The sequence below is a fragment of the Phyllosticta citribraziliensis genome (genome assembly GCF_038025025.1).
Source record: "Phyllosticta citribraziliensis strain CPC 17464 chromosome Unknown J3D65scaffold_17, whole genome shotgun sequence".
In the NCBI taxonomy this organism is placed as follows: Eukaryota; Fungi; Ascomycota; class Dothideomycetes; order Botryosphaeriales; family Phyllostictaceae; genus Phyllosticta; species Phyllosticta citribraziliensis.
Genome location: NW_027117354.1, coordinates 182,547 through 201,324, shown reverse-complemented (window position 1 = coordinate 201,324; position 18,778 = coordinate 182,547). Strand labels below are relative to the sequence as shown.

Below are 18,778 nucleotides of genomic sequence, written 5' to 3'. Positions count from 1 at the left end.
CTGTTCCGGAATACATTGAAAAACGACAAGCACTTCTCTCGACCATTTTGTGGAGGAAAAAATCAAAGCGCAGACGATGGAGCCTCCCCACTACGCCGTCGACTCCCGCGGGGCCCCGCAAAGCCAAACTTCACTCCTCCAACGGCTTCCCGTCGAACTACGCCTTCAAATCTACGACCTCCTCTTCCCGACCAAAAGCGTCCCTTACCACGCCATCACCCACGGCGAGCTCCGCCACGACGCTTCCCCCACCTCCACCAAGATCCTCTGTCTGAACCGCGACACGCACGCCGAAGCGTCGGCCTACCTGTACGCGCGCACCGTCTTCGAAGTGCGCATCACCCCGAGCGGCATCGTGCTGTGCGGCGGCCGGTACATGACGTACCCAGCCTACGACTTTGGGAAGCACGGCGGGCCAACCAAGATCTTCGGCGTGGAGGGCGCATGGGACGGTCTACTACGCAACGTGCGGCGGCTGGAGCTGCGGATCACGGCGTGGGTGCAGGGCAACCTGTTCGACATGGTGGCCGCGTACGTGCAGTACTTCGTCTCGCGGCTGCTGGACGAGGGCGCGCCGTTGGACCAGCTGCGCGTCAGCGTCGAGTGGCAGAATGGCGTCACCAATTTCCCCATCAGCCGGCCGACGGTCGACATGGCGCGCAAGCTGCTGCAGCCGTTGACGCTGTTGAAGGGCTTGAGGGATGTGCGGTTTGGTCGCGTTGATCCGCTGCCTGTGGGCTTTGCGTACAGTGCTGGGTATTATTCTGTTACGGAGGAGCAGCAGTATGTCGAGTTGAGGGAGTGGTTGACGGGGGAGATGATGGCGCGGACTTGATCTTTCTGTTTGACGTTTGTGGTTTGTATGGGATAATGGCGTTCGATGGCCCGTCCTGGAGACTGGAGACTGGCGGCGTTCACGGGTACATGGGCGGCGTATGATCAATTTTGATTTCTGATAGACCCCTTGGTCCTCATGCAGTAACTAATGTACAAGAATTGAATCCATCCCCTCCTCTCCTCCCCCTCCCCACCTACTTGCGGAAAGCACGCAGGTTCCAGAGGCTCCGCTTCCTCGAGCTCTCCGCCAGCTCAGGGCGCGCGTTCTCCTGCGCCGGGCCGTCCTCGACGAGGCCAGCGCCGACGGGATTGCGGCGACCCGAGCTGGACGGAGGCTCCCTGCCCTCCTCCTGCTCCTTCTCCTCCTCCTCCACCGCCTCCTCCTCCTCCCTCCTCTTCTCCTCCGCCTTGCGGGCGACAGGGCACAGACGGCGGTGCTTCTCCAGCACGGCACGGCGCAGGGCCGGCTGGTCGTGGCCCAAGAGACAGTTGTCGGCGTGGGCGGCGCTGTCGTCGAAGAACGCGGCGCAGACGATGTCGGCGGCGCGCAGGCCGTGCGGCAAGCGGCACGAGCCCGGGCAGATGGTTGGGGGAGGCATCTCGCGGATGCCGCCGCCCAGGTCGAGAGCGAGGCTGTCTCTGGCCGTGAGGCCGACGGCGACGCAGACGTGCTGCTGCGCGGTGCAGCTGGGGATCTGGCACACGTGGCCGAGCGCGTTGCACGGGCAGAGCGTGGACAGGTCGATGGTGGTGGTGGTGATGGGTTCCTAGAGGAGTTAGTGAGGGCGGAGGTAGCAGAATGGAGAGGACGTACCATGCCGATGAAGAAAAGGTTCATCATGCCCAACAGGTGGTTGGCGAGCGAGCGCAGCAGGGCCGGGCGCGACGCCTTGCGGCTGTCCATGGTGGACGCCAAGACGAAGCAAATGTCCTCGGACATGTCGGAGAGCTTGTGGTACATGTAGGCCGACTCGAGAGGGGTGCGACCGCGCGCGAGGACCATCGGGAGGTGTTCCAGCAGCACTTGGACGTCGGCCTGCTCGAGGCGTGGGTCGCGAAGGATCTTGTTGACCAAGACGCGCGCTTCGGCCTGGTAGTCGACGGATGGGTCGGGGTAGATCGCCGTGTGCTGGCAGGGCGTGTTGGGAGGAGACATGGTGATGGTCGCGTCTTGGGTGCTCGAGGCGTCGTCGGCGAGTTGAGAGTAGACGGAGCTGGCGTCAGAGGTGTGCTCGTGAGGTTCAATCTTGGAGGCGCGCTCGTGGTCACAGCGAGTCGTGCCGTTAGAGGGTTCGTCGTCGGAGGTGTGCTCGTGGTGAGAGGCAATGTTGGAGGCGCGCTCGTGTTCACAGCGAGACGCGTCGGAGTTGTTGTGAGAGGTTTCGTCGTCAGAGGCAATCAGTTCTTCAGCGGCGAGCTCGTAGTGCGAAGGCTGGTCTTGCGAGCTTGCGTCGTCAGAGTACGTCGGCGAAGCAGGTTCGTAGAGGTCGTTGGCGGTGCGATGGAGGGTGCGAGCTCTGGTGAGGTCTTCGGTGTTGGAGTTGTGGATGGAAGACGCGGGCCTGCTCTCGTAGAATCTCTCAAAGGCAGAGGCAAAGTCATCCTCGTAGAGGCTGGGCGACGACATTGCGGCTGGTTGACGATGTAATCGTGGCTCGGTGGTGTGTGCGGCTTGGTTGCGGCTTGCTGAGGGTGTGATCGTGGAGGTGTCGCGGCTGAGGAGTGCGGCCGGTGTCTGTCCCAATATTTACGCGGCTGGGGGTTTTGTGCGGATATGGACCGCTTAGCAGGAGTCCGAGTGAGGTGTGAGAGCTGTCAACACTGCGCTGTTCTGAGCTCACCAAGCGCTGCCCTCTTATGAACCTTTGCTGGATGTTCAGAAGGAAACAACACCTAGTAGGGAAACATAGTCTAGAAACAAGTTCTCACAAGGAAGCATACTCCCAAAACTTCCAAGCAAAACAAGGCCGCATAGAAATCGACCAGCATGTCTGGTGGAAACACGATCTCTCTCCCTTCCAGAAGCAGGACATCTCGAGCGAAATATTTATGAAGAGAATCAGAGGCCATACTGCCCACGGGTGTCGATTTCTGCAAGAGAACAATCGAATGAGAAGAGTTGAGGTTAAAGAAATTTCCAGATGCGGCTAGCGTCACAAGCGACAGAGCCATGGTCACATTCATCAGCCACTGACGTAGGAATGCTCGTTCCATGGACCGTAAGCCATCTCAAGCCCACAAAAGAGATGTATGAATGATATGCCACGATTTGAGCTTCTGTCTGCCGCCGGAAGTCTCTAGGTCGCAAGACTTTTTGCCCGTGGCATGACGCCCGACATTCCAAGCTCTTCGATTATACGACGATACAAGAACAACAACTTGTACATCAGAGAGAAGACATCTGCCAGCAGGGCAGCCTGCGTCAGAAGATGCAGCGGTGCGGGCCGTACCGAGCATCAGGGTCCTGCAGGACGCTGCGTCGACAGAAGGTTGAATACATACGCAGGAACGGTTTCATGAAGGAGGAAAGCGAGGACAAGACCCAACGAGGCTACGCAGCGGAGGAACAAGATTTATCCCGAGACGGCGCAGGTGCATGGATTGATCGATGCACAGGTTGACGTTTGAGGGTTGATTGTCCGCAGCGGCGATGGAAACTGGATCAAAGCCTGGCAGACTCTGCAAGCCGCAAACGCGTTGTCGAAAACAATGAAGCCTCCAGATCCAGGCATCCGACGTCCACTTCTTGGCCTCAACTCCGGCACCGTCACCGCATGACCTCAGGCCGAATCGATCGTGTCCACAGAACAGGCAACGTAGCCGCCTCCGCGCCGCCTGCCCTTCTATTTCAGTATCGAGTCAAATCTCCCAGCTAGCCGCAGCGGGACGGAACGCAGCGGCAGCAGCTGATGCGGCTCCACTACTCAGCGACGCAGCGTTGTCCCTGCTCCGCCCAACACAGCCGCACACGCACGCCGCTCAGCCTCACCGCCAATCATCCGAACCGTATGGCGCGTATATTCCCTGCGTCGACGGCTCTAGACCGCGTTGCATTTGACGCATGAAGAGAGTGGTGCAACAGGAGGCTAGACGCGGTTCAAGCTGCGGAAATGTCGCGTGTAATCGACACTCTTGCCGCCGTTGCACAATGGAATGGTTGAATCTGTTCAGGGTACAGCTACAGATTCAGAGCGCCACACCCGTCGGGTAGCCGCAGTGTAGTGCTTGGATCGAGCCGAGGATGTCGTGGCCCTATTTGCACGGTACGAGCGCCACATTGGCATGGTGGGATGCTCCCTGTTGATGAAAGGGGTGTTGATGAGCTGAGAGCAGGGTGTGGAGGTGATACTGCTGACAGTGTACAGATGTCGACATGTGATGATTGGCTTGCTTGAAGATTGAGACGCCAGAATAATATTACCCATTAATAGTAAGAAATTAAAGAGACAAGTATCGCCTCGTCCATCAAGAAGCCCACCATCGTGAATGTCTGCAATCCAGACCGTATTATTTTTGGCCGTCAAAGGAGGGGTATCATAATCATATCCAGAGGCAGGCCGTTGCCGCTTCTCGAAATCCAGAAACTCCAGTGAAACTCCAAGTCCGCTTTCGAACAACTTTTGACTCCAGTGCCAACGCCAGAACGATTACAAGGCAACGCTTTGCGCACTAGCCAGAGTCAGAATGGTTCGCGGGAATTTGAATGGTAATTACCTCTGGCCTCGCTGCGACTTGGCCCAATCCTCTGCGCGCTTGCAAGAGGCACATTTTTGGGGGATGGTCGTCTTGTCCACGCTGACTCCGAGGCAAAACCCCTTGCGATTGCGAATTGGGGTACACCAGCGTTGGCGTGTACCGCCCGAGTGGCCGCACGAGTAATAGACTTTGGTTTCTTCGCACATGGCGGTGAATGAAGCGAGTGATGAAGCGAATGGATGCGAGTGGGATCGCCAGTGGAGGATCGACAGACGAATTGAGCTGGTTTCCAAGGTATAAGAGGTGTTGCGAGTGGTGAGGCTTTTTTAGTCGCACGCGTTACTTTATTGGGAAGTTTTGTTCCCAAAGGTTTTAGAGTTCGGAGCGTAGCCGTTTAGGTTCCGGGCGGAATCGTGAGATAAGGCGATCGTAGCGAGAGGGAGGAGTCGTGGACGCTGGCGTGATGATTCTTTTGTATTGAATGTCCGGAGCGCTGCCTGTCGATCGTTGGTGTCAATCGCTGTTGTCAACTCGCTTCAGAGTCATCCAACTGAAGCCTGTTGTCCAGCGAGCTGGTCTGTGATGCAGGTGCAGAGGTTCCTCTTTGTCGGGAGACTGGCTTCCCTGGTTTTTATCAACCTGTGCCTGACACGAAAGCACATCAAACACGCCTGGGCAGAATGAGCTCCGTTGTTATATGATGCATCATAAGCATTGGCGCTTGCTCGACTATTTCGGACAAGACACACAAGGCCGCAGCGGGCCGGTGCGTCGTAGCTGTGCAATATCTCATCGCCCGGTGAATGGTCATGGGATCCTTCATGTCGGACAGCCATGGTTACGTCTGCTTGATTGGCAGTCAATATTTTCATCCGACATTTCTTTTCCCGCAGGTCACACAGCGACTGCGACGCGGTATGAGATGGAACGCACGTGCTTCTGGCACACACGAGCTTGATTGTCAGGAGCTGATACGTGCGTTGACGAAACTTTCAACGTTGGGCAGCATGCAATTTCGATTCAGATGAGCGACGAGTCGCAGACGACTTGATTTCATAGCTTCGTCACGAGCTTGCCCGTGTTGCCGCCCTCAAACAGCGTGAGCCAAGTCTTTGGCACGTCCTCAAACTTGGCTTCAACAACCGTCTCGTTCTCGTCGCCGATTGTGAGTTTTCCTTGCTTTGCCGCGGTGGCCAGCTCCATTACTGTGTCCTTGGCTTTGCCCTGGGCCAAAAAGTCGAGCAGGATGAAGCCCTTGATTTGAAGCCTCATGCTAATGACCTCGAACCAGTTCCTCAGCAATTGACCTTCTGTCGAGTTGTAGGCAGAAATGGCGCCACAAACTGCGACGACACCACCTTGCTTCATCCGGGGAAGCGTCATGTCCAAAATCTCGCCTCCAACGTTGTCAAAGTAGACATCGGCGTAGTCGGGGGTCGCGGCCTTGAGGTCTTTGCGGAAGGTAGGGGATTTGTAGTTGAGGCATTCGTCGGCGCCGAGGGACTTTACCCAGGCACATTTGCTGTCGCCGCCGGCGATACCAATGACCTTTTTGCAGCCAATGAGTTTTTTGGCAATCTGAAAGGTTAGCTTCGTCCATTTGTCTGAGAGCTGAGCTAACCTGTACGACCATGCTGCCAGTTGCTCCAGCAGCACCGCTCACAACCACGACATGTTCAGGCTTTGCCTCGGCAATCTCCTTGATGCCGTAGTATCCAGTAAGACCGGTGAATCCAAGCGCTCCAAGGTACTGAGTCTCCTTGATGCCCTCGACCTCGGGGACAAGGGACAGGTCCTTGGCGTCGAGCACGGCGTACTCTCTCCAACCAAGAGCAAACGCGGTGACGAGCTTGCCCTTTTCAAAGCCAGCAGCCTTGCTCTCGACGATTTCGGCGATACCGCCAGACTTCATGAACTCGCCAAGCTTGACAGGAGCAATGTACATGCGCTCAGGCTTGACATTGCCGATCCAGCCTCGCTGAGCAGGGTCGTTGGAAAAGTATCGCGTGCGGACGAGCACCTGATTGTCTCCGACAGGGGGAAGGTCGACGGTTTGGAGGGAGAAGGTGGGCTCGGGACCATCAAGGACAGGCAGGCCGGTGGGATGCCTGGAGAGAACCCATTGGCGAGTCGAGGTAGGGACAGACATGTTTGGAATGGAGGCTTTGAGGATAGCATAGCCGCGGCATGGCTTCGCTGCCTCTTTGTAGGAGGGCGCGACGGAGGCAACCTGAAAGAGCCATAGCGTGAAGAGTCGTACGGAAGGATCGCATGGTGGGTGTGAAGACGGGCGCACAGAACGGGTCGCAGGGTGGTTTGGGAATTGCCGTATTGGTGGTGATGAGTGGAGTTGGTGTTGAGAAGGGTTGCAAGTCCGGCGTCGGCCCGCAGGGATTCCGTGGGCCGAGGCTCAGGTCCCTTCAACAACACCCTTTTGGGCTCTCGACTTGTCCGTTCCACGAATCGCACCGTCTTCTCGTCGCATTGATGTTGAGCTGACAAACCTTTGACCCACAATGTCGCCACCGCGGAGAAAAGAATCTCATATGTCCTTTCGACGTCACGAATCGCCGCTCGCCGCTCTCAACAATGCGATGCCTATTTTGGCAAGTTGGTCTGGATCAAGTGCATGCACAACCCCTATCTCTAGACCGCTCGTCCATTGATCCGTCTTTTCCACCTCCAGGGCCCAGAAGACGTGGTGAAACTGCAGCTGCTTGACCATTCGACGGACGGGATGCTCGACAAGGCCAAACGCAGAAGACTGGATGGAACAGCGATTTCTACCTCACAAAGCCAGTGCATTCCAGGTGCTGTACCTGGATTTCGGGCTACGTAGCCTATTTGCACGAGATGATTCCAGCTGGGTAACCACTACTTGCTCGAAACCTCGACAAACGACGTAGACAGCAAAACCCGCGGAACAGCAGAATTCAACCCTTAAAGCCATGAGTCCAAACACCTCAATGTCGAGTCGGCCTATTTTTATCTGCTGGCACAACCGCCCTTACCACAATCGCCGGCAGGTACAGCGTGGGGTCAACACCATGTCGTACACGTCAGGCCTAGACAAACACCCGACCGAGTGATACAATGCTTACTGACCAGCCGGCATTCTCGCCGGTCCGCATTTCGTCCACGGCGTCAATGGCCGTGCATGTGACGGCTGCTTTGTTCGTTGTGGAGGATCGTCCGAGCCGAAGTCGAGCGCTGATCAGAGTGGAGAAGAGTCGGTGCGTGTCAAGCGATGGATGGTCAACACCAAGAAATTGCCGGCTCGCGATAGTTGAGCCCATGCCTCACGTTGCAGGCTTCTCGGGCGCCGACCGGGTGGTCCAAAATGAGGCAAATGCAGCCAATTGGTTCGTGTCGACCGGGGCCTGCATATGCGCCTCGAGGTATTCCGTACAAACTGCTTGTAACGACTCGACGTGGCTCCACTGCCTTGGCTCCGACTTCCGTCATGCTCAACCTCCCGGCATCTCTGCAGCTGTCAATGAGCCGCCTTTTGCCAACCTCTCTCCATCACCCTTCAAGACTCTTGCAGGAGCCACGCTGACTGCGTATGCCTTTGCTTCGTCAAGCTCTCGAGCCACGACTCTTTCCATCTCCGAGGGCACTCCCGAGGATCATTTGCCTGCTTCAGTCGCGAACCGCAACGTCTTTTGCTCCTATTTGCCCGTCATTGATGCCCGACAACACATATAGACATCATGGGTAGGCTCGTTCTAGCTGACCTATTCATCTTGTCTAATTCAATTCGTCAGCCTCCGATCAGTGGAACGGCTTTCATCACGCCCCTCATCCAGACGAAGATGATGATTGGTATTACGACGAGCCCGAATACCTAGCCGATCAACCTCCACCTCCACCTCCACCGCAGCAGCCTCAGCAGCCTCAGCAGTCTGCCATGTTGCATTACCAGCCTTACGCCCAACCCGCACCTCAGCCCAAAGTTAGAGTAGATCTCAGTCGAGTGTCTTACTCTACTTGGCAAAACCCATGGCAAAGCTCGCTTCGATATCAAAATCAGCAAAGCGCAAGGCCTGCCTACGGTTACAGTGCCTGGGATTATCAGGAGGAAGAAGAGGAACAAGATGAAGAATGTGTGTTGTATACGCTGCAGTGCTGTCCATTCGCTTGCAGTCTTGCTGACCCAGACAGATGCAAGTAGCGGCATGGAATATGTCGATGAGGATTCATTCCATGCTAACCCACATTTCCTCGACCAGGATGAGCCTGAATCTGGACCTTCTGAAGCTGTTCCGCCACCACCGCCCCCTGCTCCGGCACCTCCTACTAATGACGTGGTCGTGCCACCTCCAGTCGCACCCATTGTCATTACAACCGGCCAACTTCCTCCAGGCATCACCGTCCCATCCTCTCCAAGCAGTGGCAAGAGCGTCCACTTTCCAGAAGGACTCGAGGATCCCAAGGGCACGTCAATTAGAAATGGCAAAAAAGTTTTGAATCGAAAGGCTTCCTTGTCGAATCTAAAAGAACCACCCAAGCCCATTATTCCCCTGGTCCAGAAGCGTGAACATAAAGGATTGACCTGGAAAGAGCAACAAGAAAAGCGACGACAAGACCACGAAAAGAGGCGAGAGGCTGCAAAACAACAAGCACTCAAGTGGATGGAAGCAGCCAAGAAGAAGAAGGAGTTGGACTTGCAGCAAAAGAAGGAGGCTGCAGAAAAAGCCAAGAAGAAGAGGGAAGAGGACGCCGAAAAAGCCAAGAAAAAGGCCGAGGAAGACGCCATTAAAGCCAAGAAGAAAGCTGAAGAAGCGAAGAAGAAAAAGGAGCTCGAGGCCGAAAAGGCAAAAAAGGCCGAGGAGTTGAAGAAGAAAAAGGCCGAAGAAGCAAAGAAGAAGAAGGAGCTTGAGACCAAGAAGGAGGAGGCGAAGAAGAAAGCCGACGAAGCGAGAAAGAAGCTCACAGCCAAAAAGTCGGCTCTCAAAAAGCCCAAAGCCAAGGACTCCAACAGCGGCGATGGAGACGTGGCAGCAGAGGATGGCGTCCCGCCACCAGCTCCCGACCCACCATCCGCATCAGAAGAAGTTACGAAGTCTGTTTTGCCCAGCGATGCCCACGAAGAGAGTGCTCAAGTTCCTCCCCCATCTGATATTTCTGCGTGTCATGATGCTGACCCAGCTGACGAGCGAATTGATGCGCCTGCAGAAACGAGTCTTGAGGCAGTCGAAGAAACGCAAGCGGAACTCAATCCCGACGATTGTACTGTCGCCCAAGGTTCAGAAAGTCCGCCCGATTCGGACGCAGACCAGCATGAGAGCTTGGGTCAGGAGTCAGGTCAAGAGCCACATGGAGACGAGCCAGGCCAAGACGAGCCAAGTCAAGAAGAGCCAAGTCAAGACGAGCCAGGTCAAGATGAGCCAAGCCCAGAGGAGCCATTCCAAGACGAGCCAGGTCGATTGGAGAATCAGGTTTTAGAAGTGGAAAGTGTTGAGGCGGCAGGAATCTCAGAGGCCGTGATTGAAAGTGTTGGAGCTGGTTCAACCGGAGCCGAAGGACAGAGTGAAAATATGGAGAAACCTGCCCAGTCGCATGTCGAGCTTCCAGATGAGGGTCCAAAGATGGAAGACACAAGCCCACCAGAACAACCTGATGATAGTGGGAAAGACTCTGAAGAACCGAGTGTTGAGACAGAGGCTGCTGAAAATCTCCCCCGGGATTCACCAACAGTGACGCCAACTGTTGAAGAGAGTGGTCACGACCTGCAGGACCTCGCATGCGACACAAACGAAGAGCAAGAAATAAATACTGCCGCTGTCCTGCATCAAGAACAGACCATTGGTGAAGACTCTTCATCTGCAGAACCCGCAGAAAGTCAAGATGAGGGTGGACTCCACGCCGACTGCCCTGATTGTGCAGATATCCTGACAGGGCCTCCCAGCCACGACAACGTAGATATCTCAAACGACCAGTCGGATCATTCGGGCGACCACGAAACTCCGCAGTCCGACGTTTTGCCGCAAAGTGGTGAAGACGCAGTTGGAGGTGCTGAGGACATTGTTTCTGAACATCACGAAAATCCAGTCGATTTGCCGAGTGCACATGATAGTTCCGACCAAGCCGGAGACGATGAGACAGAGACGCCAAACGAACAATCATCCGATTCGAGCGTAGTCCCAGAACAAGCTCTTCCGGACAGTGATGCACCAGGTCCAGAACACGTGGAGGGCGCTTGTAACCAACTTGCGCCCTTAGGTGATCCAGAGAATCCTGCATTTGATGAGGCGTCTCCGGAATCGAACGACAGCCAAGATGCTACCAGCCCTGCATTGCCACTGCAAGAAGTCGATGACTATCCATCGGACGATGACAAAGGTCAACTTCATTTCGAACAGAATGGAGACCATTTCGTGCCACCACCAGCGCCAGACGTTCTTGGAATCGACGACCAGAGTCATTTAGACGAGAATGACGTTTCTTCGTTGCCACCAGGAGATATTTCAGAACAGCCTTCTGCCGATGGGTTTGACGAAAACGATGAGTCAGACCGTCAGGATGACGAGTGCTCTTCGCAACCGCCTGCTCCCGAGGCTCCTTGCGCAGAAAGCCAGACATCTCCAGTCGAAGAGGGAAATTCCACCGAATCCGACGAAAAAGATGGCGATTCTGCCCCAGTACAGGGAGAGTTGGAGCAGCGTGATACAAACGACGCAACTAGTGACCCCGACTTAGAGCAGAGCGGACATGATAATTCAGGGGCTTTGAATACTCTAGCTCATCCCGCAGACGATACAGAGAGCCAAGCAGTGGATCAAGGAAGCCTTGAGGCGAAACAACCACCGCCCGATGACTCCGACCAGACCGCTGAGTCGAATGAAAGTGGACACGATGGGACCATCCCCCCGGCTGCTCCCGATGCCCCTTCGCTTGAGGAAAGCCGTCAAGTGGATGCGGACGAAGCGGCGCCAGAAACCAAGATTGAGCAGACGGAAAATGTGGAAGGAACATCCCAAAACCACGCAGATGCGTCAGGTGCAGATGAAACTAGCCAGGACAAGGATGTGGAACATGAATCAACCGATGAATCCAGCGAGGATGAAAGTGGATCGAGTAACGAAACTCACGAAGCTCTGGAGACGCCCCAAGACGTGAAAGAGAGCAGTTCTGGGGGTCAAGACGCACCGGAGGAGTCGAAGTCCACTGAAGCCAGCGACGAATCACCCGAAGGTGACGCTTCGAAAGACGGCAGCACCGGTGATGAACAAGACGAGAGCCAAGAGAAAGCTGCCGAATCCCAAGTTGTAGACGAAGCCAGCGAATCTCAAGACGGACACTTGCAAGATGAAAAGGCGCAGGAGTCGTCAAGTAGCCCAGACGCCAGCGACGAGGTTGTCGACGCCAACACACCAATTGTTGATGACGATAAGCAAAGCGCAAGTTCACCTGATGCCGCACAAGATGAATCGACTTCAAGCCCACCTGAAACGTCCGGCACAGCTGAGGATGCCGATATTCCAAACGCTTCGCAAGAACTCAGTGAGGATCCCGAAGGCGTAGAAAGTGCACCCAATGAAACGAATTCTGCGGAGGCACCTGCCGAGGCCAACGAGGTGGTGAGTGCTGAACATGACCAGCTGCAGGAAAAGATCGACGATTCTGCCATCGAATCTCAGTCAACAGAGGCGCCCGTAGAATCTGGTGACTCCCCGGTCGACCCAAGCCCGCAAGAAGACAAGAGCGACGACGCCAACGCACCCGAGTCAACCGAAACGTCGATGGATCTCTCGTCAATTGAGCCTGATGCTCAACAAGATGCAAGTCCACAGGCAGCGCCAGAAGACGTTGACTCGGCGCCTGCAGCAGCCACCGAGGATGAGAATGCGGACAGTGAGCCGGCAGCCGCGGAAAAGAGCGATGATCCTGGAGATGCGGACAACTCTCCGAAAGATGAGCCGAAGGACAGTATAGAACAAAGTCCTGGACCAGACGAGCCCAAAGTAAAGAGCAGTCCCGAAGACCACCAGACACCCACCGACAATGAACTGGGCCAAGCCAATCCAGCCCCATCACTACCCGCAGAAGCAAACTCCAACGAAACCGTTCCAGAAACAGTCGATGCCAGTGACGACACCACTTCTTCACCAGAGCAGCAGCAGGCTACCCCTCCAGCCAAGGAACCGGAAAACCTACCTAGCTCATCAGAAGAGCCAGCTTCCGAGTCGGTGAAGGAGCCGGAGTCAATTCAAGAACCTCAAGAAGACCCACAGCCTCCTGCCAAAGCGCCCTCAAGTGAGCTTCAGGAAGAACCGATGCCTGAGGAGGAGGAGCCGCAATATACGGAGGCAGATTATAGGATCATGGAGGCGATTATGAATCCGACACCTCCGCCACCACCGGAGCCCGAGCCTGAGCCCGAGCCTGAGCCTGAGCCTGAGCCCAAACCCGAGTCTCAAGCCCAGGGTGACGGCAAGGGTGAGTCTGTTGAACAACAGCCCGAGGCCAGCGGCCAAGAGGACAGCAATGGCAGCGACGGGCAGCCAGACGCTCAAATGGAGGCAGACGACTCCGTCACTAACGATAATGGTACGAAATCCGTCGAAAGTGCGAGAGACGACGCTCAAGCGTCCTATTCCACAGAGGCCAAGGATATTGAGCAGGATGATTCCTCAGAAGATACCGAGCCGTCAGACGATGATGATGCGGAGCCTGAACAAGACATTGCATCAGCTCATCAAGACACCCCGCCTGAACCGTCTCTGGAAAACGCGAGCCCGGAGAAGCAAGACGACAACCAAGCTGATGTTTCTGGGTTGGAGACTCAGAATCAACCCACTGATGACTCGATTCCAGAAAACACGAGCCCGGCGCACAAAGACGACGAGTCAGCCAAAGATCCTCTTGAGCCTGTAATGCAAGATAAGACAGCAGAAAAGATCGATGCGGATCGGCAAAGTAGCTCTGATGATCCATCGTCTGCAGGAGAAGCGGAAAGTCACGACGAGAACAACATCGTCCATGACAGTGAGTCCTCGAACATTCCGGATGCCAAATCCGAAGGACAATCACCCTCGCCGCAAGACCTGGACTCGGACATTTCGGACGAAGAGGATAGCGATTTGGACGACACGGACGACGCCATGTCTGTGGCCAGCAGCATGGCGGCGGCGGTTGGAGGCGAGGACGAGTCTGCCAGTGAATCTGGAGGCGATGATGCTGCGGCGGATGGCTTAGAAAGTCAAACCGTGCTGTCGTCTTCAGCGGATTCGCCTCCAAATGAGGACGAGGCCGAAACTCAAGGCGAATCTGCTCCCAACTGTGCAGTAGGTGGCAAGGAGTCGTCCGAGTCAAAAGCTGGGGACGACGCAGTTGATTCTGCTGTACAAGATTGCTCAGCTGCTACAAATGAGAAGCCAATGTCGCTTGAAGGCGACTCCGCTGAGCCCGAGGCCTCACCGTCAGAACAGAGTGTCGCGGAGTCGAATACTGCTGACGATGACGGAAAACTGGAAGATGTTGATTCGGTCGAAGGTCAGGAGGCCACGCCTGGAGAGACACAAGTCGTACCCGAAGAGTCGAGCGAGACTGTAAACGAATCGACCGAAAAGGAAGAGATCTCGCAAGAGACAAGCAATGGAACTGAAGGCGACTCCCAGTCCATTGCCCAGGACTCAGGCAAAAGCCCTCCCGCCGGTGAGACTACGACCAATCCACCCGAATCGGAAAGACATGGGGTCAGCGATCCAGTCTCTGGAGGCGTTGCCGGAGAAAATTCTCCCGAAGCCGCTCCCAGTGACGAGCAAGAGAGCTCGCCCACCACTGAGTCGGATCCAAAGGACAGCGAGTCCCTTGACCAAGGCGGTAGCGAAGACACTGCGCTGACAGAGCACTCGGATGGAGCAAACGACGGCACTACAGATCAAGGGTCTGGAAAGTCCGATGCTACGGCTCATCAGCAATTGACAATTGGCGACAATAACGTGGACCAAGAAGCTGGAGAGGTACCTGGCGAGCCCGAGACTGAGGACCCAACGTCCACGCCACAGAGTGAGGGCGAAGAGGCTCCCACCAGTGTCGAAGCCATGTCGGGAACGAAGGATGACGCTTCTGAGGACCCGTCACACTCGGAAAAGCAGCAAATTGAGATCGCTGCAAACGACCTCCCCGAGAATGAGGTCTCCCAGAGTGACCAAGAGAAAGACGTCGAGCAGGCCGCCAGCCCAGAAAGTAAAGATGCAGAAACTTCCCATGACGAGGCGCCAGCTACAGCGCCTGTCGAGAGCGCTGGTCAAGACGCGGCGCTTGTCAAGGAAGCGAGTGACCAGGTAGCTCCAATTGCTGAGCAACAGCAAGATGCAGAAGATCTGGACACAAAAGACAAGGCCCCTAAAACAGCCATCGAGGATGCTGCCCTTCCCGAAGACTCACCGGCCATCTCCGATAATACTGAAGACCCTCCAAAGTCTGACGGACCTGCTTCTGATGAAGCTGCTCCCGACGTGCCCGCTGCTGAAGAACCACCCGTTGGAGAGAATCAGTCTGTCCAGACCGAAGAGCATCCCGGAATGAGCTCTGCTGTTCAAGAGGAGCCAGTACCGACTTCAGAGGCTGAATTACCAATCGACAACGCAAAAGAGCCTAGCCCTGCACCAGTTGAGGATGCTCCGTTGGGTGTTTCTGTACCCCAAAGCGAAAAGGAGCCTGAGGCACCACCAGAACAACACCACCCGGAAGCTTCGGCAAGAGAAACCCCGCCTGCGGAAAGCGTACCTGACCGAGTCGACGACTTGCCGCCATCGCCGACCGATATGCACAAGGAGCGGAAACATCGTCGTCGGTCTTCTGTTTCGTATCATGACTACCCGTATCTGCGCCGCCACAGCACTACGAGTACCGGCAAAGGCTCTTACACCATGTCTTCGTCCAGCCGTGATCAAGCGGCCGTTGCGCCTCCTCCACTCGCTGATACTCGTCGCAGAAGCACTGTTGATAAGAGCTTCAGGCGAGTGTCAATTCCAAGTCCTGATGAAATCAGAAAGAATGAGGACGGTGGTCAACAGAGGAGGAGGGCAGAGCGCCGACGATCCCATGCTCCAGCGGATGCGGATGAAGAGAGGAGACGTCGACGGAGAGAGCGCGAGGCTGCCGAGGTCGAGGAAGCAAGGCTCAAAGCCGAGCAAGCAGCAGCCGAGTTGAAGATGAAGGAGATGGCGCATGCCGAGCGTGAGCGGAGGGAAAAGCATGAAGCAAAGAAAGCTGCCATGCGGGAGAAACGGCGCAAAGAAGAAGAGGCCCTACGCCTAGAGCAAGAGCGGCGCGTCCGAGAAGAAGAAGAGCGCCAAAAGCACGAGGATGAGAAGCGGAGACGACGTGCCGAGCGCGAGGCACTGAAAGCCAAAGAAGCAGAAGAGTTGAAGCGCCGTGAAATGGAAGAGTTGGAGAAGGAAGAAGCGCGGAAGCAGCGGAAGCGCGAGCGCCGACATCGTGAGCGCGAACGACGCGTGTCAATGGCAGAAGGAGATGGCTATCCACCCGTCATCCCACCGGTAGAAAGTGTCGACAAGGAGCCACCACCGAAGCCCCGACGCAGGCGCACTGAAGAAGTTACCAAAGCTCCTCCACCTCCACCCAGACGACAAAGTCTCATGGGCGGCCTTTTTGGACTCGGTCGCTCAACTACGGAGCCTGTCGTGCCAAAGGCTGAAAAAGAGCGACCCAGTGAGGCACCTCGTCGACCGAGCAACGTGCATCGCAGCAGCTCCCACCGCAAACACCAGAGGACGCCAAGCGAAGAGCGCAGGCATCAGGAGCGCAAAGCGGAGCGCCGTGGCTCTAAAGCTCCAGCGTCCTTCAAAGTGCCCGTCCTTCACGACCCAATCCCAGAGGACGCTCCCGTTGCTCCCGAACAGCCGGAGCCCATGCCGTCGAGCCCGGTGCAAGAAGAGGTGGAGCCTGCATCCGTTCAAGAGCCAGATATTCCACCACCTCTTCCTCAAGCGACGACCTTTGCCGAATATGGGCAAGCTGAACACGATGCTGGACCTGTCGAGCCGGGATCCAGTCAAGTAGGGTCTTCCGAGCGACGGAAACATCGAAGGCGACACGAGCATCACGACGGTGACAGAGAGGACAGAGAGAGGCGACACCGTCATCGAAGGAGAAATTCTGCCGCGCTGGACGAGCTCGTGGGTGCAAAGACTGACAAAAGAGAAGATAGAGGCAAGAAACGAGACCGAGCGGCGGATCAAGAACGCGACAAGACCAAACGTCGAAGCAGCAAGGTGTACGCAGAGGAAAGCAAGAGGAGGGATAGCGTCATGGAGAGTAAGCACAGGAGCAGTGGAAGGCCAAGAGAGAAGGAGAAAGAAAGAGAACGCGAGCGAGAGAGGCCGAAAGACAAGGGGGCAAACAGTGGTGGCGGCCTTTTTGGGTCACTGAAGAAGCTCGTCAAGTGAGGTAACGATTTCTTTTCTCTTCCTTGTTTCTTACGTTTGGGTCTAGTTTGATGGCATTGTGGTTTGGTTGAAGCGATTCAGCGAGCATTTCCTTGGCGAGAGTCGGGAGGATATTGTTTTGAAGCTGGCATGTTCTTGAGAGCGGTTGAAGTAGAACCGCCTGGTAAGTGTTCGGGATTTCATCTGGCTGAATTTCCACAGGGCATCTTGTGTTTTCTTCTCTCTATCATTCTTATGAGGTACGAATACGAATACACTTCCCCAAGAAAGCCTAGCCTCTCTGCGGCGATTCCCCGAATCCCGTTCCGCATGCCATGTGTCAGCTAGAACCAGCCATATTCCGCTTCTGGACTGGCCGTGTGCTGAGTCTTTTGCTTCTTCGCTTTTGGAGGGCCCACGGTGGGATCCAAGCGTGACACGGTCCTTTTGAGACACTCGAGACGGTCGATTGCGTCCTCCAACTTTTCGCCCGCGGCCTTGGAACCTCGTGCAAGCTTCATCTCCAGCGCGTGGTTGTGATTCTGAAACTCTTCAATCATTTCCTGCTGGGGGCGGAGTGTAGCCTCGAGCTCCTCATTCAAACGCGTGCTGCTGTTGAGTCTCTCCTGCAATTCATCGTACCGGCCCTGTTGGCGGTGGAGCTGAGATTAAAGATCACCAACCACATCATTGCTGTCGTCGATTCTTTCGTGCAGCTCGTCGTATGCATCTTGCTGATGCTGAAGTGCAGCTTCAATTATATCGTTGCGGTCGCTGACCCGGTCATGTAGCTCACGGGAAGCGTCCTGTTGGCTGCGCATTGTGGCCTCAAGGTTCTCCACACGATTGGTCAGACGATCGATGTCCGAAACTCCAATTCCGGTATTGAAATTGCCATCCGGCGGAGCAGCCGGGGATCTACCACGGCGGGCTCCACTATTCGATCCGGTGTTGGTGCTCAACGAACAATTACAATTGCTGACTCTGCAAGCAGCACACGTGGATCCGTGAAGAACCGCCTCAACCCCGTGGTAAACACGACACTCTCGATTACGTACAACGCACTTTTCACACGGTCCAGCCGCTTCACTGTGTTGATGATCTTCCATGATGCGGCCGGCATGGTGGTATCTGATCAAGTTTTGACGATCGGGCTTGGGGCGTCTGTCTATGTACGCCTCCCATTGTTCTTCACAGCGATTCCAGAGTTGATTTTCTTGCTGAGGCCTGCGGTATATTTCAAGTTCCACAATTCTTTGCTGGGTAGACAGGCCGAAGTTTGAGACAGGCATGGCCGCGGATTGCGTTGGGTGGCGGGAGCTGGGGTGCACGGCGCGTCCATGTGCTGCAAGCGAGGAGGCTGTTGGGTGTGCCGACGGAGCAAACTCGAGCGCGGATGAGCCAAATCATTCTACCTGGAGTGCTCCTTCTCCGACAGGCAGACTGACTGCAGAAGGTTGTCCAAATTCATCTTGAAAGAGGTCGGAGATCCAACTTTGGCACCCTTGCCGAAATAAGTTAGCGCACTAATTTAGCGCGAGCTTGTTGTATCTTGGCAACGACGAATAACTCTCAATTGGAGCGTGGCCTAACTACAGTCGTGCTCGCTACGCGTTTGCCATCTATGTGTATGCTCTGAATTTTGCGAAGTAGTTACTAGACCCCTGGAGTGGGCCTATTATACTATATAGCCTACTCCCTAGCTTATATTATTAGCTAAAGAGGTGGCTAAAAAGATCTATTATTACTACTAAGGTCTATTATCCCTATCTAGCCACCTATCTGGCTAATTAGATAAGATAGTATCTACTCTAAGGAGGCTAGTGCCTAATTCACATAAACTG

General features: G+C 55.4%; 6 protein-coding genes across 6 annotated transcripts; 3 read left to right on the top strand and 3 right to left on the bottom strand.

The window, feature by feature from the left end:
- Window positions 1-76: 76 nt before the first annotated feature.
- Window positions 77-835, top strand: J3D65DRAFT_672674 (uncharacterized protein; the record flags this gene model as incomplete). Its single annotated transcript, XM_066803508.1, has 1 exon — window positions 77-835. One exon carries the CDS (start codon window positions 77-79, stop codon window positions 833-835), a length of 759 nt encoding a protein of 252 aa, XP_066649862.1.
- A 73-nt stretch (window positions 836-908) lies between these two features.
- J3D65DRAFT_177960 (uncharacterized protein) lies at window positions 909-2,606 on the bottom strand. The gene has a single exon (XM_066794318.1). It carries the CDS (start codon window positions 2,462-2,464, stop codon window positions 983-985), a length of 1,482 nt encoding a protein of 493 aa, XP_066649861.1. The 5' UTR covers window positions 2,465-2,606; the 3' UTR covers window positions 909-982.
- A 2,583-nt stretch (window positions 2,607-5,189) lies between these two features.
- J3D65DRAFT_178146 (uncharacterized protein) lies at window positions 5,190-6,887 on the bottom strand. The gene is made up of 2 exons (XM_066794321.1): window positions 6,155-6,887; window positions 5,190-6,111 (listed from the first exon to the last, which is right to left on the bottom strand). Exons 1-2 carry the CDS (start codon window positions 6,680-6,682, stop codon window positions 5,587-5,589), a joined length of 1,053 nt encoding a protein of 350 aa, XP_066649860.1. The 5' UTR covers window positions 6,683-6,887; the 3' UTR covers window positions 5,190-5,586.
- A 1,235-nt stretch (window positions 6,888-8,122) lies between these two features.
- On the top strand, window positions 8,123-9,263 carry J3D65DRAFT_177853 (uncharacterized protein). Its single transcript, XM_066794317.1, has 4 exons — window positions 8,123-8,250; window positions 8,301-8,639; window positions 8,698-8,795; window positions 8,860-9,263. Exons 1-4 carry the CDS (start codon window positions 8,247-8,249, stop codon window positions 9,001-9,003), a joined length of 585 nt encoding a protein of 194 aa, XP_066649859.1. The 5' UTR covers window positions 8,123-8,246; the 3' UTR covers window positions 9,004-9,263.
- A 2,277-nt stretch (window positions 9,264-11,540) lies between these two features.
- On the top strand, window positions 11,541-16,080 carry J3D65DRAFT_177786 (uncharacterized protein). Its single transcript, XM_066794316.1, has 6 exons — window positions 11,541-12,039; window positions 12,138-13,086; window positions 13,174-13,929; window positions 14,146-14,582; window positions 14,925-15,576; window positions 15,975-16,080. The coding sequence occupies exons 1-6, from the start codon at window positions 11,845-11,847 to the stop codon at window positions 15,986-15,988; spliced, it is 3,003 nt and encodes a 1,000-aa protein (XP_066649858.1). The 5' UTR covers window positions 11,541-11,844; the 3' UTR covers window positions 15,989-16,080.
- Window positions 16,081-17,602: 1,522 nt separating this feature from the next.
- On the bottom strand, window positions 17,603-18,226 carry J3D65DRAFT_607957 (uncharacterized protein; the record flags this gene model as incomplete). Its single annotated transcript, XM_066798532.1, has 1 exon — window positions 17,603-18,226. The coding sequence occupies one exon, from the start codon at window positions 18,224-18,226 to the stop codon at window positions 17,603-17,605; it is 624 nt and encodes a 207-aa protein (XP_066649857.1).
- Between the last annotated feature and the right edge of the window lie 552 nt (window positions 18,227-18,778).